The sequence below is a fragment of the Oryzias melastigma genome, linkage group LG22 (genome assembly GCF_002922805.2).
Source record: "Oryzias melastigma strain HK-1 linkage group LG22, ASM292280v2, whole genome shotgun sequence".
In the NCBI taxonomy this organism is placed as follows: Eukaryota; Metazoa; Chordata; class Actinopteri; order Beloniformes; family Adrianichthyidae; genus Oryzias; species Oryzias melastigma.
The window spans coordinates 24291387-24307811 of record NC_050533.1 but is presented as its reverse complement, the minus strand read 5'-3'; the positions used below and the strand labels follow the sequence as shown (position 1 = coordinate 24307811).

The 16425-nt window shown below is 40.0% G+C and overlaps 1 protein-coding gene across 2 annotated transcripts in view; it reads right to left on the bottom strand.

The window, feature by feature from the left end:
* syne2b (spectrin repeat containing, nuclear envelope 2b) overlaps window positions 1–16425 on the bottom strand; it is a 183159-nt gene that overhangs the window by 37530 nt on the left and 129204 nt on the right. For both annotated transcript variants that reach the window (XM_024267764.2, XM_024266355.2), the window contains 15 exons: window positions 16176–16370; window positions 14360–14458; window positions 12604–12720; window positions 12335–12535; window positions 10078–10251; window positions 9855–9986; window positions 7777–7970; window positions 6453–6588; window positions 6146–6379; window positions 3225–3359; window positions 2962–3138; window positions 2113–2268; window positions 1921–2031; window positions 1660–1830; window positions 1455–1582 (listed from right to left, as the gene is read on the bottom strand). In XM_024267764.2, coding sequence (XP_024123532.2) covers window positions 1455–1582; window positions 1660–1830; window positions 1921–2031; window positions 2113–2268; window positions 2962–3138; window positions 3225–3359; window positions 6146–6379; window positions 6453–6588; window positions 7777–7970; window positions 9855–9986; window positions 10078–10251; window positions 12335–12535; window positions 12604–12720; window positions 14360–14458; window positions 16176–16370 — 2360 coding nt within the window. The remainder of the gene's footprint in view (window positions 1–1454; window positions 1583–1659; window positions 1831–1920; window positions 2032–2112; window positions 2269–2961; window positions 3139–3224; window positions 3360–6145; window positions 6380–6452; window positions 6589–7776; window positions 7971–9854; window positions 9987–10077; window positions 10252–12334; window positions 12536–12603; window positions 12721–14359; window positions 14459–16175; window positions 16371–16425) is intronic.

Here is a 16425-nt window from a genome sequence, read left to right as displayed (position 1 = left end):
TTTCTAAGTTTTTTAGGGTTTTTCGGAGTAAGGCTAATATTTACACGCTAACTGTTTTGACAAATTTAGGCTTTTTTTCATTTGTTTAGGATATTTTGAAGTTTAGATATTTATTTTAGGCTCATTTGACATTTAGCTACTATTTTAGCTGGCTGTGTTAGCGTTCACCCCGCGATGCTGAAAACGGTGGAGCTCACTCCACAATGTTGATGCCAGGAGTGGCGGAGGTCGCCCCACGACGCCTAGAGTAGTGTAGCTCACTATGCGATGTTGACACCTAGAGCGGTGGAGCTTGCTTGCTAGCTAAACCAGCCCTTGAAAGGCTGACTGACTGGCTGACAGAGAGCGGCTGTGGGACGGGGGGGGCAGCCTGCTTGGGCCTCCTGAACCTTATTACTTTTTTCCTTTAATAGTCATTGAGACATTAATAAAAAGATCCATAAGTTACCTCTAGCTAAACTGACTGTCACTGTCAATCACATCTAGGGTTGGGCACCGAAGTTCGGTTCCAAGTAGGAACCGTTATGATTTGCGCGGTTCTACCGAAACCGAAAGATGCGGCTGCAAACGGTGCCGGATTTCGGTTCCAAAGTTCATTGAAGTTTCATTTGTCTGTGGACATGTCAATCACTTGTACTCCCTTCTGATTTTTTACGATTCAGCCTATCTATTTACTTTCTTGTGTTCGTGGGCGGGCTCATATAAAACCGCCGAGATGGTCGGCTTCCGCAACGTCGGTGGGCGGGACTTTCGCTGTGAATAGTGGAGTTTCCGCAATTTTTAAACAACGCTGGAGCCCCATCCCAAAATGAAACAATGAATCGTTTCCTCCTTGTTGGGCTGCTAATAGCAGAAAGCTCGGCTCGGCTCCGCCCACCACCACAGCGGGTCGTCATCATCTGCTGCGCTTTGCAGCCGTGTGATTGACATTTATCTTCCGCCTTATTTTATTGAAATAAAATATTGCTTTTGCCCCAAAACAACTGCAAATAAATGCCACATTCCTGATTTAATTTAATAAAATGTCAGGCTAAAATTTCAAGGACGTTTAAGTTTATTTAAGATGGAGTTTTATATTATGCTTTATATTACGTGCGCACAGCTGCACGGCAGGAGGGAGTCTGCGCTTGTTTGAAGCCGTTCTGCTTTGGATTTAGGAAGATAAAGGCATTATTTTTTATTACTGAAGTACCGCAATAAGCACCGAAAGGGAACCGAAACCGAAACAAAAGAACCGCGGTAGAACCGGAACCGCATCAGAACCCATCGGTGCCCAACCCTAATCACATCCAGACCACACCTCCTCCGCTCAGCCCGCCTCCCCTAGCTCCGCCCCCTTTTTTTAAAGCATTTTTCAAATCTGGGCTGAGAGTGGACTCAGCGTCCAACTGTCCTGTTTGGTAACCCTTTAATATGGCTAAAAATTCCTCCTCTCAACAGACTGATCATCTCACCTGCTCCTCCGTCTGTCTGTGCGTTCGCTGACCATGGCAGCTGCAGCTGGACTGATGAACTCTGTGAGGCAGAGCACGCTCTGACGCAGATCCTCCCACCCAGCTTCAGAGGCCTCTTGACGAAGGAGCTGTGAGAAAGCACATGAACATCACGCTCGTGATCAGTAGATCTGCAGCTGTTTGACCCGTTCTAACAGAAAAACACCTGCAGCCTCTCATGCAGAAGCCTCTGCGCCTTCAGGCAGAACTGTGGGCTGCAGAGACACTCCAGCGTCAGAGACACTCTGATGGATTTCAGCATCAACCGTCTCTCCATGTCCTCCACGCCGGTCCATAGCTGCTCTGCCTGAATCAGCCTTTGTCTTGTGGATTCTGTCTGCAAAACACAAGAACCAGGAGACTGTTGCTGCCATCACCACAGCCACTCGTTTATTCCACGTTGCAGCTTCACGTCTTTCTCTGATACCTGCAGGCGGAGAGACGCACAGGCCTGAATGGACTCGTCTATCCCACAGCTGCTCTCTTCTCTCAGCTGCTGAAGAGCCGCATGTTTCTGCTCGATCTTCTGCTCCAGCTCCTGGTTCACATCATGGTGGAAACATGGGTTGAGTTCACACATGTAAGGTGAGGTATCTGCTTTATTTGATGTGATATCCACCTGGCAGTAGCTGATGTTTCTCTGTGCTTCTGCCCAGCTGTCGGGTTTCTGAGCTAAGTCCATGCAGCGGTTCTGGTCTTTAATCCAGCTGTTGACCTGCTGCAGCCGGGCCTCCCGGTCCGTCCGCTCCCTCAGCTGCTGCTCCACGTCGTTCAGCTGGAAAACCAGAAGAGGTTTTGACTGAGATCACTGCGTGAGTGTTAGCGTCCCAGCAGAGCATCCAGAACGATCAGTAAATATGTCAGCTGAAGGTGTTTGGGTGAAATTTGAACTCAAAGATCACTTATCCCACAAAATATTGAACATACTGTAACTCACGCCGCTTTTCTCCTTTAAAATCTACTGCAATTATCATGTTAACAGTTGAAAAGTTACAGCAAATTAAAGAACATAAAGACTGGAGCTCCAGTGTTAAAGGGTTAATTAAAGGCTAGCTCATCAGAAACTTGCATTTAAGCGACTATTTCCAATGAAACTTGTATGGAAATGCGTTCAAACCTCCTGTTCATCCATCACTATGCTCATTTTTAAGACACTGTTTGGGCTCCACTTACAAAACGTGCCCATTGTATGATGAAATTGGAACTATTTGCGCTGACATTCCCTTTTCTCAGCTTTAGAATCCACTGGAATTGCGTTAATTGTGTAGTTCTAAGAACGTGTGTTATTTTGCTGTCGCCGTAAATTTCCCCAGTGTTAAAGGGTGAAGGAAGTTTTACAGGGGACTTAATACAATTTTTTAAGTCAAATTTAAGTTTAAAGTGAGGCCATCAGCAGGTCCAGCTCCGGGTCTTGCTCAGAGACGCTTGGACCGGCCCGGAACAGAACAGCAGAGACACACTACTGTACCTGACCGTGAAGACTCTGCTGCAGGTGGAGCCACTGCTGGTTTAAACGGCCCTGCTCTTCTGCGAGCTGGTTGTAGTCACAGCGCCTCCACTGGCTTTCCTCGGTACTGCACAGCTGGAACTGCTGGTTGACAAAATCCAGCATGGCCTGACGGGCAGCTGACTCAGTGAGACGCTCCTAGGAGATGAAGACATGGAAGGAGGGCACCGGTCACTCACACACACCATTGATAATGATCCACCTCTCTTTCACTGTGTTTCTACCTTGCAGTGTTTTAGGATCTCAGTCAGGTTGAGGGTTGCGTGACTGCGATGCTCCTCCAGCTGTGACTGGGATGCTTCGAGCCATCTTTGCAGCTCCGACAGGACTTCCTTTGGGGATAACTCCTCCATCCATAGCTGAGGGGTTTGGATTAGAATTTAGCCTTTTTGATCATTACAAGTACAAGTATGACCAAAATGAGACAGTAGTGCCAAACAAATTCCTACATTCTGACATTGGGGCAGAGTGTAGCTGAAAAAAAACAGCAGAACTTCACCAGGTTTAACTGTATCCTATACTAGAGAAGGGAGCAAAAGGTTGCATTTCAGTGGAGCGCTCCTTCTCATTTGATTTCTGATTTATCAATTTTGAAATGGAATAAAATAACTTCTTCAGATCAGAAAGTGGTTTTCTGACTTCATTTTTTTAACTGTATACCTTTTAAAATCATATTTGTTACAAAAGCATGACTTTGTCTGTGTTCTCTGTCCTGTAGTTCATCTTCATTCCACTAGGGGAAGTCAAGTTCATTTCAAAATGGCTGCTTCCATGAAATCTCAAAAACCCTTCTGGCGGGAAAACTTTAGTTAAATTACCAAACTTCATGATGAGAGTAACTCTTCTTTTGTTATTCGGTTCTTTAAATGACCACAATTGAAAGAATTCAAAGTTTGTTGATACTTGATTCTTATATGATACAGTTACACCATGGTGAACATAATCACAGACACTGATGCAGCTGTTTTGCCTAAACACTCATGTCAATATTTTTGCGTCTCAACTTTCAAAAAATTATCAAATCATCAAACAGGTCAACATTGATCCGATCAATATCTCATTAAAAATGTTTGTGAATTTCATGAACCCTTTAACACCTGAGCTCCAGTGTTTATGTTCGTTGATTTACTGTAACGTTTTAACCGTTAACACAATCAACGTCATTGCAGTAGATTCTGCGCCGCTTTCATTAGACTTTCGGTTATCGGTATCGGCCGGAAAAAAGGATATCGGCCCATCTTGAAATGACACAAGGAAACACTTAAGGCTGTTTAAAAGATGGGCTGTGCAGTGATGTTGGTTGGTTGGTTGGTTCTATGAGGGGAGTCGGTGTTCTCTCGGAGCGTTTCGGGTGTTCTCTTTATCCCTTAAGGGTCTGTGATGGACCTGTCTGGTTTAGGACTGGCCTGGTCTGTCAAACCCACGTCTAGGACACTATAATGGACCTCAGTGACCATAGTCAAGAGGAAGGGGGTGTAAAAAAAGACGGACATTCATTTGAAGCTAGATAAAGAGAAAAAAAGAGCCAAAAAAAGAGATGAGGAGCGAGTGGGAGGGCTAGAAAAGCAGAGAAAGTTTGAGAGCCTAACACTGGAATAAGAGGGGAGGGAGGAAAATACAAAATAAGAAAGACAGACGAGGGGATGTGGTTTCACACCAATAAGGCAGAGAAGAGTCCTCAGGACAGCATTGTGCCTCACAGTGGGGTGTTCAAAGCTAATAGGAGGCAGAAAGATGGAGGACTGAAACCCAAACTGCACTCCAGCCGCCATGATGTGGGCCAGGAAAGACTTCTAATATTTAGAAACAATACGTTTCTTCTGCTTATAAATGAGACTCCTAATAGTCACTTAAAAGAGTTTAAATGATGCACAAAGAATAAAGGTCAAAGAAACTAACTAGAGACACTAATGAGTGAGACATCAGGGTTTGTTCATACGCTGTATTCTTAACCCTCAGTAATCTCTGAACTCACTGGTAAGATTGCAAATCACATTTATTCTTACGTAGAAATGATACAGACCCTCTATTACTGTACTTATCCTTCAAAATTAAATGAGAATATTTCAAAAAAAGTTTGACATTTTTGTTCAAAAACCATAAGAGTTATGACACATATTTGTTAAAATAAAAAAATAATTGGAACATTGTAGTTCTGACTTATCACATTTTTCACATTGTTTTAACTTTGCTTTAAGCTTTATTTTATTTTATTTTACATTTTTAGTTTGTCTCTTCACATTTGTTATAAAAGTTTTTAAAAAACATTTAATAATCATATTTTTTGTGAGAGTTTTAGGGTTATTGTGGAATAAAATGGAACATATCTTTAAAAAAGATCTAGGGTAGGGGTGCCAAATGAAAAGTCACACTGGGACCAAAATCCAAAGCACGCCTTAGATTGTGGACTGAACAAGATAAACATTTAAGGAACACACTAAAACTACATTTTAAAACTTCAGAAACATTTTAACATAAATATGAATAAAACAGGGAGAAAAATTATTCCAGAACCTCAAGTAGATTTCAATATTTTGCTCTCAGTAAAAACAAACATATTTTGTCAAAATTATACAAGTTAGAAATAAACTAAACATTAAAAGAAAAAAATCTTTATTTTTCTGCCATTTTATATGAAAAATTGCACTATAAATAACCTAAAAGACTTTGATCTTCATTACATAAATCCTGTTAGAATTATCCAAATATAACCATGCTGCTGAACAAACAAACAAAGACTGGAAATAAAAATAAAATGTGTGTTTTTTTTTAGAAAAAACAAATCAAATTATTCTGTTTTCTTTGCTCTGTTGTCTTGTTGTCTGGATATTTATTTATTTTTGTACCATGAGGGAAAGGATGAGGACACCTTTGTGATGTAAAATACCGAGAAAGAAATAGATCAGGAGGTCAAACTCAATCACACAGGGGGCCAAAATCCTAAACACACCTGAGGTCACGGTCTGAACAGGATAAACATTTATTGAACACTCTAAAACTATATTTTTAAAACTTTAAAACCGTAACTTTTTAACATAATTAGTAACTAGATATCTCACTCAGTCTCAGTATCAGAACACATGATGTTCACACAGCTGCCGTCAAAATCACCAAGACAACAGCTGGAAACATCACATTTCCTCACCTTGAACAGATCTTGCTGTATGGCCGGCAGGTCTGCCAGCAAACTGGACCAGTCCAGCTCTATGTGCCTCAGCTGAGTGTTGATGGAGCAGAGCTGTAGATCCAAAGTCGCTGCTGGTTTCTCCTCGTCTTCATGCAAAGCTGCTTCTGCTTCCTTCAGGTGGATTAGCTGGGAGGCGGTCCCAAAAAGACTCACCTTCAGTTCCGTTTTGGCCTCCAGCTCTTTCATCAAGGCCTAAAATGAAAATGTTCTGTTGTCGTTTCATCCCACGGTGAAGAACAGAACTCGAGCGTCAAACCTGACTCACCACAGCCTGCAGGCAGACGTCATGCTTCTGCTGGACATCCATCAAATCAGCTGAGGAAGCAGCCTGACTCCATCTGTGACACTGCTCTATGGCACCACTCATCCAGTGTGCAAGCGCGGCAGCGTCCCGCAGGAACCTGAGATAGAAACCAACAGCAGAAGAGAAGGTGAGCTTTAGAGATCCAATCAGAACTTCTATTTTTTTTTTTTTTTTTTTTTTTTATCTATTTAACACAGGAGTGTCAAAGTCAATCACACAAGGAGCCAAAATCCAAAACACACCTAACAGGCCAAACAGGATAAACATTTATTCAACAGACCTAAAATAAAATGATAAAACTTTAAAACTTTTTGACATAGTTATGAACTAGATATATAGCATTACCTGTGATAATGCTAGTGTGAATGCTGTAAGCTGAATTTGGCCGCTGAAGAGGCTAAAATTGAAAGCTGAAAACGCTGAAGCTGATAGCCAGCTAAAGTTTAAGCTAAATGCCAAATAGCCTAAAAAACAAACAAAAAACCTAGGTAGCAAAATTAGCTATGATTTTGCTGAAAAAAAAGCTAAACTTTAAAATAACCCGAAAAAAGCATAAACTAGTCAAAACAGCTAGAGTGTTGCTGAAATATTAACTTAACTCCAAAACACCCTAAAAAACTTAAAAAGAAAAGCCTAAATTAGCCAGAACAGCTAGCGTGTAAATATTAATCTAACTCCAAAACAACCTAAAAAAAACATAAAAAAAGAAAAACCTAAATTAGTCAAAACAGCTATCATGTAGCTGAAGCATTAACTAAACTCCAAAATAGCCCAAAAAAATCTTAGTAAATACTAAAATAGTCCAAAGAGCTAGAAGAGTGCCAATTTTTAAAACTTTAAAACTGTAACTTTATAAGATAAATATGAACTAGATATATAGAATTACCTGTGATAATCCTAGAGTGAATGTTGTAAAATGAATTTGGCTACTGAAGATGCTGAAATTGATAGCTAAAAACACTGAAGCTGATAGCCAGCTAAAATATCTGGAGGCCCCAATAGAATTATTCAGAGGGCCGGATCCGGCCCCCGGGCCTCAACTTTGACACGTGTGGCTTACCATAACAATGGTTTTGTTCTAAAACTTTTATTCTGAAATGTTTTTAATTTTTCAAACACATACAATATAAATGACATAAATAAGAGCCACAGTTAAATAATAAGGAAGGATATTAAGGGTGGATGAACACAATTGAGTTATTCTACTCATGAAAATGAAACATTTTGATAGATACTTTTTAATTCTAAAAAATGTCAAAACAAATATTTCCTGTTAGCATCTCACATGTTTTTTAGAGTCCTTGTGCTCTCAGAGATGACGCACGCGCGCTCCAGTTTCCTGTGTAGTGATTTCCAGCGAGTCTCCAGGTCGACGGTGGACACGCCCACTCCACGACAACCCACAGTCTGCAGCCAGCGTCCCGCCTCCAGCATGTGAGCGAACCGCGCCTGGTTTCCCTTCATGACGTCGCTCAGGTCCTGTCAGGTAACAAGTTCACATCAGCATAAAAGCGTTTGTATCCTCACAGAGATGCTCGTCTGATCAGGTGAGCCTGCAGAGGTTCACCATGCTGTCACTGACTTCCAATCAATGCATACTGCACCCTATTTATACTCTATTTAAACTAGTCAAGTTACTTTCCACATGTTTTGATCTTTCTATTTAAAGGTTAAGAAGTTACAAATTATTTATATTTCTACCAGTTGTTTTTGTTTTTCTTTGTTAAACATTTTGATTTATTTTGTAGTTACTTGTTTCTTTTGGTTTGTTGACGGTTTTTCCTTCACTTCTTCACTTTATATTCAATTTCAAGAAGTTTGTATTTCAATAAACTGTAAAATATTGTCCTAATTATGTGTTTTGGGGTTTATCAAGTCATTTAAAAAAGGGAAACCTACAAAAAAACATGCATGGTGATTAAAAACAATCTAGATTTTGAGGTTCGTGTCACATCCACCACATGTACAAAAATATCAATATTGGTATCGATATTGACCGGTATCGGATCGACACCCAAATGTTCAGTTTTGCCAAACCTTAGTGAAAATAAGAACTTTAGGTGACATCATTTATTTCCTCTGACCAAAAGGTAAATCTTTTTTTTTTTTTTTTTGCCTAATCAGATGAAAATCCTGTTTTTAGAGTTTTTAACATGTCTGTGTGTCATTTTTCTTCTGAAAGAGAACAAATGTAATAAGAAATCATTTTGTTTTTTCATTTCTGAGTATTTCTCCTTTTAAATCAACCAAACTGTCTTGGACAGACTCTGTTTGAATGAATGATCTTCTTTCCATCAACAGCTCTGCTGCACATGCACTAAACCCTCATCTGTTCCTAGTGTCTAGTTCAGGTTCTGGAGAAGAGAAGATGGTATCTTCACATTGACTGCAGTCAAATGAGCCGCCGTTCACATTTCTGTGGTCAAATCAGCATCACTGGATTTTTGGTGTGAGTTTCATCCAATACTTACGGTAGCAGGACTGAGAACGCTGGAAAATCTCCACCAGACTCCACGGAGCTTCTTGATGTGACCACGGAAATGTGAACGGCGGCTCATTTGACCGCAGTTGGAAAGGATTGTAAATCAATGAAAGAGCATTTTGATGTTAGCTTTGATTATTTTATCAAGAACTCTGAGAAACCAATGATTGAATGTATTGATCACAGTCAATAAACATTGGAGAATTAGCTAAAAGAGTCTGTCATGCAGGACTTTAGGGTTGAGTTTTAACAGACTGGACATGAAGCTGAAGGAAACAGTGAGGTTACAGGGAGCATAGAAAAGTGTGAGACTTTAAGTTTCATATTTACTTACATTTTACCTCTGTTAAAACCCCAGTCCGATCATTTTTGATACTCCTTTTGATAAATCCTAAAAATCATTGATGCATGCTCAGTATGTGGGACTGCAAGAAAGCATCTCATTGTATGTAAGTTTATGGATTTTCTGAGTGTGTTTTCATTCATTCTATGATATTTTCCATTGAGATTAATGAATGTTTTTTTGGATGTTTCCTCTGTGATCCGTCGCACACTCCCTCATTGGTTCTTAATGACGGAGCCACACATGTCCACCTCCGCACAACAGGGAACACAAACCCAGATGAATTTGAGCTGGAGGGTTTTACTGCACTAATAACCTCACATCACATCCAGGGAACATCATGTACTCCCACACAAAACGACCTATTTGGCTCTATTTAATTCAGCCAATTAGGGCTTGAGTGCAGCGTACTCGGCACAGGCTGGACAACAATATCCTCCAAATGAACAGATTGGAGTTTTGCAAAAGGCCCTCCATCCTCTGCTGGGCTGCTGCTGCTCAATTAGACGGTCAGGAGGAACACATTAATGAGAATTACCCTGTAAGCAGAACAGTTCTGGGATTCCTTCTCCTCACTGTCACCCCCCCACTGCGTAGTAGAAAATGACGTCTGGATGGCGTTCAGCAGGCGGTCCGCCCACATGCTGTCCTCCTCCCACTGCGACCACACCTGAAACAAGCGGTGGAGAGGTTACCCCTGAATGAGACCAGAGACCTCCAGAAGCAGAAAGAATCCTCTCCAGCTCAACTTCTCATCAGACCTGAGACGTTTCCTGCATTTTCATCCCTTTCTCCAGACTCTGCTGCTGCAGCCGTGCGACCTCCATCTGCAGCTCCACCAGGACAGCCCCCCACCGCTGGGCGCTGCTGCTCTGGACTCTGTCAGTCAAGTGTAGCAGGACGTGAAAATGATGGTCCAAGAACCGGAAGAACTTCTGAAAAAAAAGAAAAAAAAAAAGGTTTTCAATAACTTTTTTAAGAAAATAAACTTTACTGTAAACGTCAGTTTCAGTACAAAAAAAAGTAGGAAAATAGCCGTTAATATGCATTGTACATCTAGATCAGAGGTCTACAACCTGCAGCTCCAGATCCACATGTGTCTCTTATCTCTCCATGGTGGATCCTTGACCAAACATAAAGTAAGTCATGGAGACTGCTGATCCAGACATGTGGACCGTCAGAGTCAGCAGCTCCTGATAATGTCTGTCTAACCAAAACTACCTAAAGAAAACAAATAAACAAAGCCTGAAAACTAAGACTATCAAGATCCAACCCCAAACTAAAATAACAAAACCCAGCAGAGTAAGACTGCTGAGGACAAAGAGGAGAAAATGAACAACAACAAATAATAGTTTTTTTTTTTTTACTTAATTAGCATATTTTTTATTATTTATTTATGACTTATTATTCTGTAATAATATTCATGTCTGTTTTATTCATAATTATGTTAAAAAGTTATGGTTTTAAAGTTTTAGAATATGCATTCTGCTATCTTTTTTAATTATTTTGGCATTTACTGAGATGCCAAGATAGATACTGAGATTTACTGAAATTTTTAATTTGGAGTTTAGCAAATATATCAGCTGGTTATCAGCTTAAGGGTTTTCATCAATTTCAGCATCATCAGCGGCCAATTTCAGCTTAAAGCATTCACACTAGGATTATCACAGGTAATGCTATACATCTAGTTCATAACTATGTTAAGAAGTTACAGTTTTAAAGTTTTCAAAATGTAGTTTTATTGAGTTCAATAAATGTTTATCTTGTTCGGTCCATGAACTAAGGCGTGTTTTGGATTTTGGCCCCTTGTGCGATTGAGTTTGACACCCCTGCTCCAAATAGTCCCTAGGTGTGGGTATGTGTGATTGAGGCCCTACGGCAGACTGGTAACCCGTCCAGGGTGCATCCTGCCTTCACCATCAGTAGCCGGGTTAGGCTCCCGTGATTCCGAAAGGGACCAGCAGCTCCTAAGATGAATGAATTTCAAGACATTTCAAAGCCTTCTATTTTTTGAAAAAATGATTAATTCAATTTATAGTTTGGCCTCCACAACAAAGAAAACTTAGGAACTCTGTTAGAAAACTTGCATGTGTGGAAGTAAAATTTAGCAAGTAAAACAAATAAATTGAAATTGAAAATTGAAATTTTTTATGCTGGTGGGAGCCACACAACACATACTTCCCAAGTAAAAACAGGGTTTCTACAAGTGTCTTCAAGTTACATTTAAGACTTCTTAGGACCTTTTCAAGGCTACACATCTCAAAAATTAAGACCAATTTTCCAGTCTGTTTCCCATTTTATTAATTTACTCCCAATTTCTAATCAAAACTGTAACTTCTTACCATGTTTGTCATCCGTGCCATGATGTTTTAGAGCTCTTCCTTTACTTCTTTTTTTTTAAACTGCCATTTGGCATTTAGCTTTTTGGTGCAAAATCACAATGTTCCCTTAAATCATTTAATCAAAAATAATCTTAGTTGAAAATTTTGAATTTTTGACATGAAATGTGAAACGGAAAACAGCACAATTTGTAAGGCTAAAAATTCAAGACTTTTTAAGTTCTTATTTCCAAATGTGTAAATTCAATGTTTTTAAGACTTTTTAAGACCCAGATGGAACCTTGAAAGAAAAAGAGTACAAACTTGTAATCACAGGAGATCTGACAGAAAGATTCCAAAGAGCGGCAATGCCCAAATAGATGAGATACTGTTTACAAAAGATACACAGTGTGTCAATGTCTGGTTTAAACCTTCTTAAATATGTTTTTTGTGGTCAAATCTGTGCAAAATCTTATAAGAAATTTCTTTAATTTCCCTGGAAATAAGATTGTGATTAAAGCCTTTCTAAGACACATCGTCCACAAACTGTTTCCAACAATGAATGACAAAGTAACAATATCTTTCTTTAAAAAGAGCTCTGATGTCTCTGTTATTCTTCCTGGAACGAACAGTAAAACAGATTCTTCCAGCAGTGGATGGGTCAGACTGTATAGAGTTAGGAGTCTCTCCATTTGCTCACCATGTGACCCGTCATCAGCTGCTGCAGCGCCGAGCTGCTGCGGAGCTCCACGTCTGACTGCAGGATGTACCGCTCAGAACCGGCGTGGACCAGCTGCTTCAGGCCTCGGACCAGCCGCTCCAGCTGCTCCTGCAGGTCCATGCTGCCCTTCAGTTTCCCACGGTGACACTGAACGCCCCCCAGCACCGCGTCCACCTCGGCCTGTGTGGGGAAATGGATGATTGGACTGAAGGCTTCAGTGTCATGGAAAGCCTTCAAACAGACAGTACCTGCAGCTGTGAGGCCCTCTGGGTCAGAACCGGCAGACGCTGCTGCTCAGCTTCCTCCATCAGGGAGTGAGTCTGCTCAGCCTTCTGCTGCAGAAACTCCTGAGTCTCCACGGCAACCTGAAACACACACAGGTGTGTCCGAGCATGTCAAGGGGGGTGGAGGGTGATTCCAGGGGCCCAGACTGAGAGGGGGCCCACAGAGGTAGGGAGTTATTTTGGGACCATAAATATTTAAAATCCAAATAAAACATTTAAAAAAATATATTGCTGTTTGGCCGAAATAAATTTAAAAATACCAGAACTATTCCACTATTCTAAAAATAATTTTAGCTTCAAATGTTCTGGTTTTCAGGTTTGAAAACTCAAAATTTCAAAACTTTTGGCCCTGTTGTGATGCGTTGGGGCGGGGCTAACATGAAGGACCAATCAAAATCAATGAGAACGGCTGTATTTAACACAATAAGATGGTGCTTTGAATGTGCTAGAATAGTGTTTGGTACGCGATAAAACTCTGCTCTTTACATAGTCTTGGGAACATTTCAGATTATGACAGTACAGACTACTCAGACATTTTCTGATCGTAATGATCACAGCTCTTTGAGTCAGTGAATGCATCGGGGCTGAAGTTACCACCCTCATCAATTTTAATTTTGATATTTTGACTCCAAAATATCTTAAAAAACTTAAAAAAAAAAAAAGTCTAAGTCCAAAAAGCTATCAGAATGCCAATTTTTAAAACTTTAAAACTGTAACTTTTTAACATAATTATGAATAATAAAAAGACAGGAATATTATTCTAGAATAAAACAACTTAAACTTAAATAACTTTCAATATTTTACTCTCCATAAACATATATTTTGTCAAAATTATATAAGTTAAAAATAAAAGTGAGATAACATCGGGCCATTAATAACAATAAAATAAAATGATCTGGAGGGCCGGACAGAATCACCTGGAGGGCCGGATCCGGCCCCCGGGCCTTGACTTTGACACGTGCCTTAATGAATACAGAATCAAATAAATAAACAAAACCGTTTTCTTTATTTTCTCCTTATATTTCATGACATGCAAAAAATTATTGTATTTGGCCCGCGGATCGGGATCTCATTTAGATTTTGGCTTTATGAGCGAAAAGGTTTTTGCACCCCGGACTATAGTTTCTGTTCAGTAGAAAAGTTTTTACATGAGAGAATTCCACAATAAGTGCAAATAAATTTATTATTTTAAATTTATTGATCTTTTTTTGACACAGAATTTTATTTGAAAGGAATTTGTAGAATCTGTGTCAGATTAAAATACATCCAAACTGCCTTCTGAAAAACACAACATTTTAGAGCTTAATTATTGTGAATATTTAAAAGTTACATATTATGACTAAATGAAATTGAAATGAACTGATCCAAAACATCCGGCTCCCTGAAAAGATCCATAAATCCCGTCTCGAGTTGGTAAGAGTGCTGGACTTTACAGACCTTATTGGTGATTTTGCATGTGAGAGGGATGGACATTGGTCTTTGGGTGAACAAAGATGAGTAAGTATCGGGTTGGTATTCAGTCATAAGTTCAGTTTTATGTAAATGAGAATAAACCATATATTGACATTTTGTATTCTGATGGCTCAGTTTTTTAGCTGAGCTTTTATAAATCTCCACTGATTATACTTTTTTGTCATTAAAAAAGTTATTATTTAACAATCAGTTTTGCTGTGAATATATGAAACAACATAAACTGTATTGTATTCAGAGTGCTCAGTACCTGGAGCTGCTCCTGCAGGGTTTCCTCACACCGACCGGCGCTCTGGTGAAGAGTTACCTGGGTGGACTGGAGGTCCTGGTTCAGCTCGTTGATCAGTTTCTGGTGTAGGAAAGTTCCAACACAAATGAGAGCCTGAGATTTTCAGAGATTTTTCAGATCCAGTCGGATAGTTTGATCCACATTCATTCAGGCTCTCTGCACAATTATCTGTTTTTTTAATCTGCTGGCAGGAAAACTCAAAGCATTTTTAAAAAAATACTATATTGAAAAGTTTCTTAAGCGAACAGTGCAGTTGGAGGCTGACTCCATTCTCAGTCCCGATTAAAAAAATAACAAAAGGGGGCGGGGCTGTTGCATCCATACTGAGGTGGCTTGGATCGATGATTGACAGTTGGGGTTGATTTAACGTACACTGTCTTCACTATGGAGAGTGGTACCGGGCAACAGAACTTCCTGAGGAGGTTGAGGATTTCTCGCCTGGTCCAGAACTTTATTGTTTCAAGTCGCTGACTCAAGACGCTGTTCAGGCGATGCTCGACAGCAGGGTTTACAGGTCTAAAGGGGACCCAGGTCTGAGAGTGGTAAAATCCCACTAGCATCATAGCTAATAAAGGCTAATGTGAAAACCACGTTTGGCAAAGTCAAGGCCCGGGGGCCGGATCCGGCCCTCCAGATCATTTTATTTTATTGTTATTAATGACCCGATGTTATCTTACACTTATTTCTAACTTGTATAATTTTGACAAAATATATTTTATGGAGAGTAAAATATTGAAAATTATTTAAGGTGTAAGTTGATTTATTCTGGAATAATATTCCTGCCTTTTTATTATTCATAATTATGTTCAAAAGTTACGGTTTAAAGTTTTCAAAAATGGGCTAGCTTTTTGGACTACTTTGACTATTTACTAAAAGATTTTAATCCATTTTGGAGTTTTGCTACTATTTCAACTACATACTAGCTTCTTTGGCCAACCAAAGACTTTTGTTTTTTTTTAGTTTTTTAGGCTAATTTAACATTTACCTAATGCTTTAGCTGGCTATCAGCTTCAACGTTTTCAGCTATCAGCTTCAGTGTTTTTAGCTATCAACACTAGCCTCTTCAACTATCAGCAACAACATCCTCAGTAGCCAAATTCAGCTTGCAGCAAATAATAAAACAATGAAACCTTCATTGCAAATTCATCACCAGGATGGAGTTTGCTGGATTCAATACCAATAACACTTCTGTTCCGTAACTTCCAAGTCAACACCTACAAGCCATGCTAAAGGGAGCCGTGCTAAAAGAGTAACCAAACTCTAAATCAACTTTTATTTTCTGTTGACTTCTATAAATGGGGATTTAAAAGTGCTGTCTGTTGGTCATTGCAACATTTCTGACAAATTTAAATAAACTTGTGTCATTCTTGAAAATATAGTCAAAAACCATCTGTGTGCTGCCCCCTACAGGTTGAATTGAGGTATTACAGTTGAATTTTGTGATTGGTCAAACCACGTAAGTTTCAGAAGTCTCACATCATGATCTGCAGCTCCAGTAATGATTACAGTCCTGTTCCTTAAGCCCCACCCCTCTGACTGGATTTTCCCATTTCTGCTGTGGGTGGAGTCAGCCTCCAACTTCCCTGTTTGGACACCCTTTAATGTCTCAAATGTCTTCAATGTCCACATACTAATAAAAGTTTTTCTGATAAGTACAGAGTAAATCCAGAATCACTTCAGACTAACTTTCAGATGAAATGATAATACTTGAGTTCATTTGGGCCCAGTGTGGGACAGCATCAGTTTTTGTCGATCATTAACAGGAGATCAAACTGACCTGTGTTTGCGCTGCATCCTCCTGCAGTTTCTGCAGCCGCCTCTGTCTGCTTTCCACTGCAGTCAGGACAACAGCGAGGACTCTGCAGAGCACCTCTACACACTCCTGAGCACGCTGTGAGCCCAGGACACGGCTGACCTCTGACCCCTGACGTGCCAGCTCAGCGTTCAGGCTATCCAGCTCTGCAGACAGGCTCTGAAAAAAACCACATGGATATATTTAGCCAGTATGAAAACTAAAATCGCAGCTT